The 12,920-nt window shown below is 40.8% G+C and overlaps 1 protein-coding gene across 6 annotated transcripts in view; it reads right to left on the reverse strand.

Moving 5' to 3' along the window:
• Positions 1 to 12,920, reverse strand: part of LOC149124832 (rho GTPase-activating protein 20-like) — a 182,198-nt gene that overhangs the window by 44,074 nt on the left and 125,204 nt on the right. For 2 of the 6 annotated variants that reach the window (XM_089301897.1, XM_089301893.1), the window contains 5 exons: positions 7,480 to 7,668; positions 6,141 to 6,293; positions 4,200 to 4,394; positions 2,106 to 2,198; positions 655 to 774 (listed from right to left, as the gene is read on the reverse strand). In XM_089301897.1, the coding sequence (XP_089158023.1) occupies positions 655 to 760 (106 nt within the window). In that variant the 5' untranslated portion in view covers positions 761 to 774; positions 2,106 to 2,198; positions 4,200 to 4,394; positions 6,141 to 6,293; positions 7,480 to 7,668. Of the gene's footprint in view, positions 1 to 654; positions 775 to 2,105; positions 2,199 to 4,199; positions 4,395 to 6,140; positions 6,294 to 7,479; positions 7,669 to 7,976; positions 9,680 to 12,920 lie in introns of those variants that run through there. The other 4 variants (XM_089301896.1, XM_089301894.1, XM_089301895.1 and 1 more) reach the window with 4 other exon arrangements.

Raw genomic sequence — 12,920 nt, forward strand, 5'->3', positions numbered from 1 at the left:
CTGAAATGCTGCTTCTAGCTGCATCTGTCCTCTATCTTTTCATTCAAGGCAGAGTTCCAACATCACAGTGGAAAATCAGGCTCCCAATATTAATCATCATTCCCATAGTTTATAGAAATGAGCAAAAGAAATCACAAAATGGAGGATAAAGCGATAAAGCATATCCTACTCAGCCTTCCTAAAGAAACGATTAATGGTGATGATAATATACACATTAAATCAGATCTCCTAGTTCCCATGTCTGTTTCTCAAGTTGATTGAAACAGAGTAGAGGGGGATAGGATAATACGGTAAACACAAATTAAACACACAATTTGGCTACAAAAATGCATAAAGGAATGAGAGAAGAAAATCATGATGGAAGAAATGTAGTGATGCTATGACTATAATACCCTGGGCTCATAAACTACTCAAGGCAACGTCTCACGAAAAAGATTTTCTCACAATACTGCCTATTGAAACAGTGCTGAGGGAGCAGGGTGTTAGTTACTCCATTCCTTATGTCTTCATAGAGTAGACTGGCAATTGGATACACAAATATTGTAACTGCCTGGTCTTCACTTCTCCAACTTGGAATGAGATGTACATAGCATTCTATTCTTCTTGCAGCTAAGCTTGTGTGCTGATGCAGGGGACCCTCTCCTGTCACCTCACCTCTGGGAGGCAAGGGCAGATGGTAAAATAGTAGGGTCTTTGGAATTGGGACTGGAGATAGATTATGGATGTTTGAGTTTTGGCAAACTACTTCATATTTCCGCATCTCAGTTCTTATATCTGTAAAAAGAAGATAATGACTTTCAAAGTGTTGTGATGAAGTGTGAGATAAAGCATGGAATAAGATAATTCAATCCCTGATGCCTGCCTGACCCACAAACAGCACTCCAGAAACCCTGGAAGTATTCTCTCAGTGTCTAGATAGGGTTTCTCTGCCGCTCTGCTGGATGGTTCCCCCTCTGGGGCTCGCTGGGTATCAGAAGAGCTGCTTTATCACAAAGAAATACACACCTACCTCTTGGCTTCCAGCAAGTATATCCATATGCAGACAGTTTTCAAGGGTGTTTGAGATAGTATTCTTGCATGGACTTAGATTAGGGGTTGTCCAGTTTATACTTGCAGGGTTTTGGGTACACAGATAATATTCTAAGACAACACAGATTCAGAACGGGTGTTTGGCTCAGCAGTTAAGATGCCAGCATCTTCTACCACAGTGCCAGTATCAAGTCCCAGATCAACTGCCCATTCCACCTTACTACATATACTCCTTCTAGGAGGCAGGACTGCTGGCTCAAGTGCCTGGATCCCTGCCACCAATGTGGGACACCTGAGCTGAGTTCTTTAAACCTGGCATCAGCCTGATCTACCCCCTCACTACTCCAGGAACTTGAGCAAAGAACCAGCAAATGGAAGAACTCTACTTGTTACCCTCTCTGTCTTTCAAACACAGAACATGAATGACAACTGAAAAAAAAGATTTTGATCTGGTTAAGTCCCTTTGTGGAGACAAGTTGCATAGCAAAGGGCACAAATAAACATAGATGAAAATGTATTTCATACAAATAACTGAAAATACACCATGTTTCTCTTATTTAAAAATAGATCCAATGATAGAGGACAAAAATAGGTAACATGGTAACAAAAGTTGACTTGGGTTATCAGAAGGTCAACTCATTTTCCTACCTAGATGGTTTATTATGATCTTATTGCTGGGTCACAAGGTTTTGGCCAGACTGGAACACAATTGTCAACACTCATAGACACAAGGTAGCTTTTCTATGTACACTTTAAAAACAGGCACCAGCAAATACTGCTGGCTTTCAATGATGCAGAATGGAAGGATCCCTACTGTTCCAATTTTACAAAATATAAATAAAAAATCTGAAAGAGAGAGGAGAGTATCCATTCTACAGTTATTCCAACATAAATGCTTATTATGGTGATAGTGAACAAAATTACTTGAAATACAATTTCAGATATTTCACAGATTATTTACAAGTAATCAAAACAGAATTCCTCAAATTCCTCAAGGACTCTCTGGATCTGATGCTCATTTGAATACTTTTCTGAGTAGATAGAAAATTCAGTTTCACACCAGTCACAGATCTTACCTGATGGATTCTTTAAGCAAAGAAAGATTAAGATAAAGGCTTCTGTCTTCTGTTTCCTTCCATTCTTTAGTCAATCATCTAATAGTGGAACACCTGAGGAAAGTGTAAATAGAAATCACACAATCAGACATGGGTAAATTTTGAAAGCATGTGAAGGGAATCTCCTGTGTCCTGGACACTCAATTGCTCAAAGGATGCAAAAGGTGAAAAGAAAATGGTTCAGAAACACTTTATTGGATGTGCTGTTGGGAAGCCACAAGATGAACTTCCTTGGCTGGGGAATGAAGGGAGGGACCATGGAAATGTCAAACTACAGCACAACTGGGACACCCATCGAGCCCACAGTTCAGCTTCCTCAGTAATGCATGACATTAAATGAAATTACTCAAATAAAGAACCTAGAAACAACAAAGCAGTGTGTTACTCAGTGTGTTAATATTCTTGAATTGAGAAATCCCCCATGTGAACTTCCTACTCGAAAAGCTGAATATCACAGTCTTAGTGAGCTTGAAGAAATTCATCTTAATTTAAACCTGACAGCATTAGTCACACCTGGTTGGGAATTTAGGCGTTACAGCGTAGCATTCTACCACCATTCTGTTCTTTCACATACAAGACATGGGGAAAATATTAAACACTACAATTGAAATGAAATTGCAAATGGAAGCAGAAGGGAAAAATGTCTCTGTGGGAATATGTACCCTATGATGCTAATGGTCTCTGAGCCTATATTTTAAAACAGGGTCGTGATAATGATCAGAAGAAGCTTCACTGCATTCTAATTATAAAGGCAGCTTCCGTTCAGCACGTATGTTTATATAGTGAGAAAATGATTAACAAGACAGGTGTAGAACCCTTGTTCTACTATGAGCCTTTTTATACACTCTAAGCAAAATACTACATTTTTAAAAACCTTCCTGCCCAAGTTTTCAGATCAAAATTCTCCCAGATAATACCTCAAAGAAATGGCAAGCTGTGGTTTAGAAAAATATGGAATTGACATAAATTTGGAGAAATCTCCAACGTGAGATGGTATGGATGAAAACAAATCATGATATTTTTCAAGAGAGCTTAAACTTGAAAGAAATCAACAACTCTCTGAGCTAGGGGAGTCTTCAATAGTGGTGCCCAAGAGTAAATTGTGATCTGTTACAAGGCTGGCAAATGACAACTACTGGGTCAAAAACAGGTCAAATACTTAACGTTACCCATGGTCATTCACTCACACAATATTGTCTCTGACAGTTTCAGGCTACAAGGTAAAGTTTCGGGCTACCCAAGTAAAGTGAAAGATAACAACATGTAAAGATTCTTTTTCTTGTCAGTCCTCCCCCCAAAATAGTTAACGATTTACACTGTACTAGATATTATAATGTCATCCAGAGTTGGTCTAGAGTATGCAGGAATATATGACCAGATGAAATGGAAGTAATATACCATTATACATAAGGAATGTGAGTATCTTTGGAATTTATTATCCACAGGTGAGTGCAACCGATCCTCAAGGACCAGAGAGACAACTGTACTCTCTGGCTTGGCCATGAGACATGGCAAATATGGAAACGTTGGCGAAAGGTAGTGTGAATGATTCTGAGTTAATCTTAAGAGTCCAGGGTAGCCACTAGCCCTCCAATGGCAGAATGAGAACTGTGAAAGAGACCCACTCTAGCTATCTACAAATTTGCATGAGAAACAAAACACTCATTGAGTCAGCCTGGTGTCACAGTGGGTTAAGCCACCATTTGTGATGCCCAAGTCAAAATGGTGGTACAAGTCCCAGCTGCTCTGCTTCCAATCCAGCTCCCTGCAAACGTACCTGTGAGACTGATGGATCATGCCCCAAGCTCTTGGGCTCATTGCTACCCATGTGGGAGACCCGGGGGTAGATCCATGATCCTTTTTTTCAGCCTGGCCCAGACCTAGCTGTTGCAGGCATTTGGAGGAGGGAACAGATTTTTGATATCTCTATCTATCTACCTATCTACCTACCTCTCTTTCTCTATCCCCTCCGTGTGTGCATATATGTGTATATGTATGCATATGTGCATCACTCGGACTTTCAAAAAGTAAACAGACAGAACAAAAAATACTTACTGTTGATATTCTCTGTTTGAATGTAGCAAAATCCAAATTTCATGGGTGAGTATACTCTGCTTAAGCTTTCCCATAGAGGCTGGCTTCTCAGATTGACAACACTAGGAAAAGCATCTCACTCAAAGTTCAGGTGTGGTTTAAGTCTCAACTTCTGATGTTGATGGGCTCAACTGCAACAGGTGTTCATTCCTCTACCTATGATAAGAAAAACTGAGTGATAGCTAATCCAGACCAGCGGCCCACCACACTCTTAGAATGCTGCATTTTCTGTGTAGAGCAATGTGTGGATGTCAGCCGTGACTCCTCAGCGTTTGGTTTAAATGTCTTCTACATAAGGGAAGCCTCCCAGCACAGGAGGTTGAGACAAGTTTGCTTGATGTTGCAGTGGATTAGTCCACCACCACTTGTGATGCCACACTCCATATTGGAATGCTGATTTGAGATCCAGCTGCCCTTCTATCTAGCCCCTTACTAGAGAACCTAGAAAAGCAATGGACTATGGTCCAAGGACTTGGGCCCCTAGCTACTTACGTGGGAAGCCCTGCCGTAGTTCTAGGATCTTGATCTGACTTGGTCCAGTGCTGTCTATTGTAGATATTTGGGTAGTGAACCACTGGTTTTGAGGTATACATATCTCTCTCTCTCTCTCTCTCTCTCTCTCTCTCTCTCCATCCCTCTCTCTCCCTCTGTCCTTAGTCATTCTAAATTTCAACTAAATAAATAAAATAGGACATTGAAAACCCCACAAGAGTGTACAGCAACACATAGATGATATAAAGCTCTAAGAATTTGTGCTAAAGATGCTAGCTGACAGGGAATGAACAAAATGCATGTCAACCTTTAAAAATGTCATTTCACAGAATGCCTAGTGAAACACCTCATGATGTGAAAAGGCATACAGAGCTTTCATTGCCACTTTTCCTGAAATGATCAAGCTCACTAACGTCAATAGCTCCCTTACTTCATAACGATTTTCAGGGTCCACACATTTGCAATGAGAACCCAGAAGCTGCCCTTGCTCTCAGGTTTTCAGCCTTTCCTGTCATTCCTTTTGCTACCTTTCTGAACCCAGTTTGGGCTGTTTTAAAGGTGAATGGCTCAGCTAAAGCAAAACCGGTGCTACAGAAGGAGCTGGAAACAACAGACTGGTTGCCATCTCCTACTACTGAGACCAACATTTCATTCTAGGGCATTACTTTCTGGACTTCACTTCTAGATGCACTACTATAATTAATCATATATGTAGTAATAATAAGATCATTGCTTTGCCAAATATAGACAGGAAAGACTGACATTTAAAGTGTCATGGAGTGTTTTGGGGAAGATCTCATTATTGCCATTGTTTACCAAATTGACATATAATGTTTCAGGCAGTCTCTGCTTTCTAGAAGAATTTTTTAACATATTTCATAAAAAGACTACCAGAATTTTTATCTCCATGTTTTACTAAAACACCATGCCTGCTTTCCTTCTGAATCCACGTTTCAAGTGTTAGAGGTACTGAACAGCCCTAGAGTTCAACTGAATGTTTCAGTCTTAACAGAGCTCACTGAGGCTATTTGGAAACCTAGATGTCTGACTGCTCCTAATCAACGCTACTTCCATTTGTGTATGAGTAATTCCCTTATCAGCAAACTCCATTTGTTGGGTGATCTGTTCTAGCCCCCTGAAATCCCACTAGGTAATTCCAACAACTCTCAGGTTATGGTGTTTCATAAAAGCATTCCTGTAACCATCATTACATATTGATATCTATTTGTTTAGCACTATGAGATGAAGGAATGCAAGAGATTCCCCTCTATTCTTAAAAAGCACACAATTGGATTAGAACCGTAATCTTGGTTAATACCATAATTATTTGGCTATAATTACGGTTAAACCACAATCTTGCATAATTACAAACAGAAAAAGATGCATAATTAAATGAACCAGTTTGCTTACTGCATGATCCTCAGTCACGTATTTTCCTCTTTTCAGATCTCAAGTTCCAGAGAGGCCAGGACCTTGCTGAATTCGTCCTGGCACTTGGCACACAGTATTCTGCACACTCACAGATGCTCAATAAGTCATTTTTGATGAATGGATGTGCATTTGCTTAATAAAGGTGAAGATTAAATGAGTTACATACATGAAGACCTTAGGACAACATCTATTATTAAGACATTAATATAGTAAAATATTGGCCGGCGCTGTGGCTCAAAAGGCTAATCCTCCGCCTGCGGCGCCGGCACACCAGGTTCTAGTCCCAGTCTGGGCGCTGGATTCTGTCCCGGTTGCTCCTCTTCCAGGCCAGCTCTCTGCTGTGGCCCAGGAAGGCAGTGGAGGATGGCCCGGGTGCTTGGGCCCTGCACCCGCATGGGAGACCAGGAGAAGCACCTGGCTCCTGGCTTCGGATCAGCGCAGTGCAGCGGCCGCAGCAGCCACTGGAGGGTGAACCAACAGTAAAGGAAAACCCTTCTCTCTCTCTCTCTCTCTCCCTCTCACTGTCCACTCTGCCTGTTAAAAAAAAATTGAAAAAATAAAATATAAAAAAAATTATAGTAAAATATTATCAAATGGATAAGATTTAGAATAGAGATTAGAATAGACATTCTAAAATTTATTTTAAAGTGACCTTGGAAAAAATAGGTGATAACAGAAAGAATACACCTTATGACACTATTGATGAAGGCAATGTATTAAGCATGGTGTTTAAATACATAAAGACTAAAGGTGTATAATAGCACTGCAATCCAACATTTGTTAAGCAAAACCCAAATAACATTTTTTATTTCAAAATAATGCATACTTTAAAACTGTTGTTAGGAGAGGAAGGGGGATGTAAATTAACACTTATCTAATCAACTGAAAGTATCTTCGGAGTTATTCAAAGACTCCCGAAGTAACTAAGAGGAATGCTCTGATTTCATAGCAAAGTATGTCTAGAATGATGCTCAACAGTATAATGTTCATAGAAGCATGAGCATTCTCCACCCAGGGTGACTGAGACCTTCAGAAGTTTACACAATATATTGGGAATTTCATACATTTAAATGAAGTATGAGTATCATAACGATACATGTCAATCTAGGAAAGCATCTGCAATCATCCTTTATAGGTAAAAATGTGTCTGAACAATTGATTAAATGGGCCATCTAGTATACCACGCGTATATGAATAGTTAAGTTCAAAATCCAATGCTATAGACTAAAAGCAATTATGTTAAAAGTATCCTACCTAGATAAATAAATGACAGACTCACTAGCCTTTCTAGCCATGATGACTCTCCAGGTGAACTCACCTCAAGCAAAGGAGCTCCTCCATCTCTCTACAGAAATGAACAGGAAATGCAAGAAGCAGCACCTGCTGCAGAGACCCAATTCCCACTTCACGGATGTCAAGTGCCCAGGATGCTGTAAGATAACCACGGACTTTAGCCATGTGCAAATTGTAGTTTTGTGTGTTGGCTGCTGCACTGTCCTCTGCCAGTCTAAAGGAGACAAAGCAATGTTTACAGAAGAAAATTCATATCTCATAAAACATACCTGAGAAACAAATGGTACTTCATATGAATCTAATTCCAAATAATTAGGACTCGTGTGGTAATAAAAGGAAATTTAGGAGGAAATTACCAAAGTAGGATACTCTTATTCCTGCCAAACCGTTCATCATCACAGTCTGATCACACTCAATATCAAAGTGCCATCTTTCAAGGACCCCAACCACTTTTTTTTTGGACAGGCAGAGTTAAACAGTCAAAGAGACACAGAGAAAGGTCTTCCTTTACTGTTGGTTCACCCCCCAAATGGCTGCTACGGCTGGTGCGCCGCGTCGATCCGAAGCCAGGATCAGGTGCTTCCTCCTGGTCTCCCACGTGGGTGCAGGGCCCAAGCACTTGGGCCATCCTCCACTGCCTTCCCGGGCCACAGCAGAGAGCTGGACTGGACTGGCGCCCCAACCAGGACTAGAACCCGGGTGCTGGTGCTGCAGGCAGAGGATTAGATAGTGAGCCATGGCACCAGCCTGACCCCAACCACTTTTAATATATGAGGTGACTCCCACCAGTTCCTGAGCCGAATACTTTGATAACCAATCCATAACACACAGCAACATATTCCTTTACATTGTTCAATTATCTCTAATTTTTGAAATCTATAGGGAAAGAAAGTGGTTTTCCATCTGCAGGATCACTCTCCAAATGCCCACAGCAGCTGTGGCTACACTTGGCCAAGTTCAGAAGCCTGGATCTCCAGCCAAGTCTCCTGGGAGGGTGGCAGAGTCCAAGTATTTGAATCAACAATGGATGCCTCTCAGAATGCGCATTAGCAGCAAACTGCATTAGAAGCAGAGGCAGAGGCAGGACTGAACACAGGTACTCTGTGTTCACTCTTCTCATGCCCCACATTCCACCATCAGCACATTTCCACCACTGTTATTTTGTATCTCCTTTCAAAAGCAAGAAAACTTGCCCCATACATGGTCAAGCTCTGGTTTTCACATTCACAGTACTTGGTCTTGGGTTCCAAGATGGCAGAGTAGGGAGGGAGCCTACTGCTCTAGCCCAGGAGAAGATAGCTTTAAAAAAAGTGGACAGAGTATAGTCTCAGAGAAGAGTTAGGGAGAAAACAGCAAAGGAAACACTACCAAAATTAAAGGGACATGGTGGACATACATAGATGGTGTGGGTGCCCAGGCTCAGGTCTCCAGCAGCAGAGCCTACACACCAGCATTGGAAAGGGGGGGGGGGGTGAGACCAGACTACAGCAGCCCAAGCCAGTGGCAAAAATAGCTGCAAGAAGAACCTAGAGGGAACCCAGCTTGGAACCCCATGGGGGATAGTGTACCAGCTAAACTAGAGGAGGGAAATGAAAAAGGACAATCACTTTACAATGGCATCCTGTAACAAGCCGATAGAGCAGGTGTCATTTTGGACATATGTAACAGCTGTGCCAGCTCGTGTCCATGCCCAGCAACTAGTTGAGTGCAGACCCTGACTGGTGGGGAGAACTAACAGGGGGATAGGAGCCTGTGACTATGTGAGGCTTCTGTACTGGGACTGTGAAAAAAACTGAGGGAGTGTGGGAGGGAGCATGGCTGGGACTCTGGGCACTCACACTGGGAGACTCCACACGCTCAGGGCTTCCTGGTTACCTGGAGAGAGACATCGCTGGAGAATCTGAACTTACACTGAGGACTGCACAGATCCTTTGTGTGCTCCTTGGGACAGAGTGGATGAATATTATAGCCACTGGGGCTAGCGCTGAGGTACTGGACTCCATTAAGGAGAGGAGCTCAGCTGAGCAGAAAAACTTTCCCTTCTGATAAAAAAGAGAGAGTGAGATTTATCATGCCCAACCTGGGTGTGTCAACATAGGCATGCCCTTAACCCTGGAGAACTGAACAGAGCTCTCAGGCCACATCCACTACAAGCCTCTATAGAGATTCAAAAGCAGACATTCCACTTATCTACACAGTCACAGTACAAATATAAAACACACCAGAGCAAAAAAGGAAAAAAAAAAAAAAAGAACAATGAGTATCTCCACAAATGCCAAACAACAAATGCAGCAATTCAAGAAACAAGAAGGAGGAAGACAACATGAAGTCCCCAAAAAAACACAATGCTTCCATGCTAGATTGTGAAGATGATGAGATGGAAGAAATGCAAGAAACGGAGCTCAAAAAATTGATCATAAGATTACACAGAAATAATCAGAAGCAAACGCACAAACTACTGAAATCCATACAGCATATGAAAGGAAATTTCTCCCATGAAATTGAGATCAGAAGGAGAAATCCAAACGAAACGAAGAATTCAACAGAACAAATACAAAAATGCAACTGAGAGCCTTAACAATAGAATTGGTGAAGCAGAAGAAAGACTATAAGACTTAGAAGACAAAGCACAGGAAAGAATACAGTCAAACCAAAGACAAGAAGAGGAAATTAGAAACCTAAAAAACACGGTTGGGAATATACAGGATACTATAAACACACACACACACACACACACACACACACATTTGGGTTCTAGGAGTTCCTGAAGGCATGGAGAGAGAGAAAGGATTAGAAAGCCTTTTTAGGGAAATATTAACAGAAACCTCCCCAGTCTGGAGAGATAAAAAGACATCCAAGTACAGGGAACATACAGGAAATCTAATAGACATGGCCAAAAAATACCCTCACCACAACACACTGTAATCAAACTCACCACAGTAAAACCTAAAGAGAAGATTCTAAAACATGCATGAGAGAAACGCCAGATTACTTTCAGAGAATCTCCAGTTAGACTCACAGCAGACATCTCATCAGAAACCCTACAAGCTAGGAGAGAATGGTGAAACTTAGTCCAAGTCTTAAGAGAAAAAAACTGTCATCCCAGAATATTATACCCTGCAAAAAGATCTCATTTATGAATGAAAATGAAATAAAGACCTTCCCTAACAAAGAGAAATTAAAACAATCTGTTGCCACCTGTCCAGCCCAACAAAAAATGCTTAAGGATGAGTCACACACAGAAACACTGTCATCACTATGGAAGAAGGTGAAGGAAGAAAATCAATCAGTGAAAGCTCAAAGAAAATTCAAACTAAAAAATGGGAATATTTTTGGAAAAACGGCAGGAAAAAGTGATTACATATCAATAGTCACTTTGAATATAAATGGCCTCAACTCCCCCATTAAAAGGCACAGACTGGCTGAATGGATTTAAAAAAACATCTATTTGCTGCCTACAAGATTCACATCTCATCAAGAAAGATGCATGCAGACTGAAAGTGTAAGGGTGGAAAAAGATATGCCATGCCAACAGAATCCAAAAGGAGGTAGTGTAGCCATCCTAATATTAGACAAAATAGACTTTAACACAAAAACTGTTGAAAGAGACAAAGGATAGCCTTGGTGCTGTGGCACAGTGGGTTAACGCCCTGGTCTGAAGCGCCAGCATCCCATATGGACACCGGTTTGAAACCTCGCTGCTCCACTTCCAATCCAGCTCTCTGCTATGGCCTGGGAAAGCAGGAGAAAGGTGGCCCAAGTCCATCAGCACAGCTCCAGTCATTGTAGCCAATTGGGGAGTGAACCAGCAGATGGAAGACTGACTGACCACTCTCTCCCGATCTCTCTCTCTCTCCCGATCTCTCTCTCTCTGCCTCTGCCATCTCTATGTAACTCTTTCAAATAAATCAATCTTCTTTTTTCTTTTTTAAAAACTTTTATTTTTAAATATAAATATAAATTCTGAAAGCACAACTTTTGGATTATAGCGGCTTTCCCCCCCATAACCTTCCTCCCATCTCCCACTCCCTCTCCTATCCCATTCTTCATCAAGATTCATTTTCAATTATTTTTATGTACAGAAGGTCAACTTGGTATATACTAAGATTTCAACAGTTTGCACCTACACAGATACACAATGTATATAGTACTGTTTGAAGATTAGTTTTACCATTAATTTGCATAGTACAACATATTAGGGACAGAGATCCTACATGGGGAGCAAGTGTACAGTGACTCCTGTTGTTGATATAACAATTGACACTCTTATTTATGACACTAGTCTTGTTTATGTGGTCCCTTTGACATTTAATCCTATCTTTTTGATCAATTATGAACTGAAACTGATCACTTTGGCTAGTAAGATGGCATTGGTACATGCCACCTTGATGGCACTGATTGGGAATCCCATGGAACATTTCTAGCTCTACCATTGGGGTAAGTCCGAGAGAACATGTGCCAAACTATACATCTCTTCCCTCTCTTATTCCCACTCTTATATTTAACAGGGATCACTTTTCAGTTAAATTTAAACACCTAAGAATATTTGTGTGTAAATGAAAGAGTTCAACCAATAGTATTAAGTAGAAAAAAAAATACTAAAGGGAATAAAACAGTAAGTTTTTCCTTGACAGTCAGGACAAGCACTGATCGAGTCATTGTTTCTCATAGTGTCCATTTCACTTCTACAGATTTCCTTTTAGATGCTAAGTTAGTTGTCACTGATCAGGGAGAACATATGATATTTGTCCCTTTGGGACTGGCTTATTTCACTATGTATGGTGTTTTCTAGATTCCTCCATTCTGTTTCAAATGACCAAATTTCATTTTTTACTGCTGTATAGTATTCTATAGAGTACATATTCCATATTTCTTTAGCCAGTCTACTGTTGATGGGCATTTAGGATGATTCCATGTTTTAGCTATTGTGAATTGAGCTGCAATAAACACTGAAGTGCAGACAGATCTTTTATCAAATAAATAAATCTTTAAGAGGGGGGGCACTATGTAATGATTAGGGGATCAATTCAACAGGAACATGTAACTACTATAAATATATATGCACCTAATCACAGGGCAACTGGCTATTTAAAAGAAATGTTAAAGGATTTAAAGGGAGACTTAGACTCCAGTGCAATAGTAATGGGGAACTTCACTACTCCACTTTAAGCAATGGACAGATCAACCAGAAAGAACATCAACAGGAGAAGAGCAGATTTAATCGACGCTATACACCAAATGGACCTAACAGAGATCTAGAAAACTTTTCGCCCTACAGTCGCAGAATACACATTCTTATCAGCAGTGCATGAAACTTTCTCTAGGACTGACCACATATGAGGCCATAAAGGAAGTTTTAGCAAATTCCAAAAAAATCAAAATCATACCATGCGTCTTCTAAGACCACAATGGAATGAAGCTGGAAATCAGCAACTCAGGAATCTCTAGAGCATATACAAACATGGA

The sequence above is a fragment of the Oryctolagus cuniculus genome, chromosome 8, assembly GCF_051225735.1.
Source record: "Oryctolagus cuniculus isolate XC-2025 breed Fujian yellow rabbit chromosome 8, ASM5122573v1, whole genome shotgun sequence".
NCBI lineage: Eukaryota > Metazoa > Chordata > Mammalia > Lagomorpha > Leporidae > Oryctolagus > Oryctolagus cuniculus.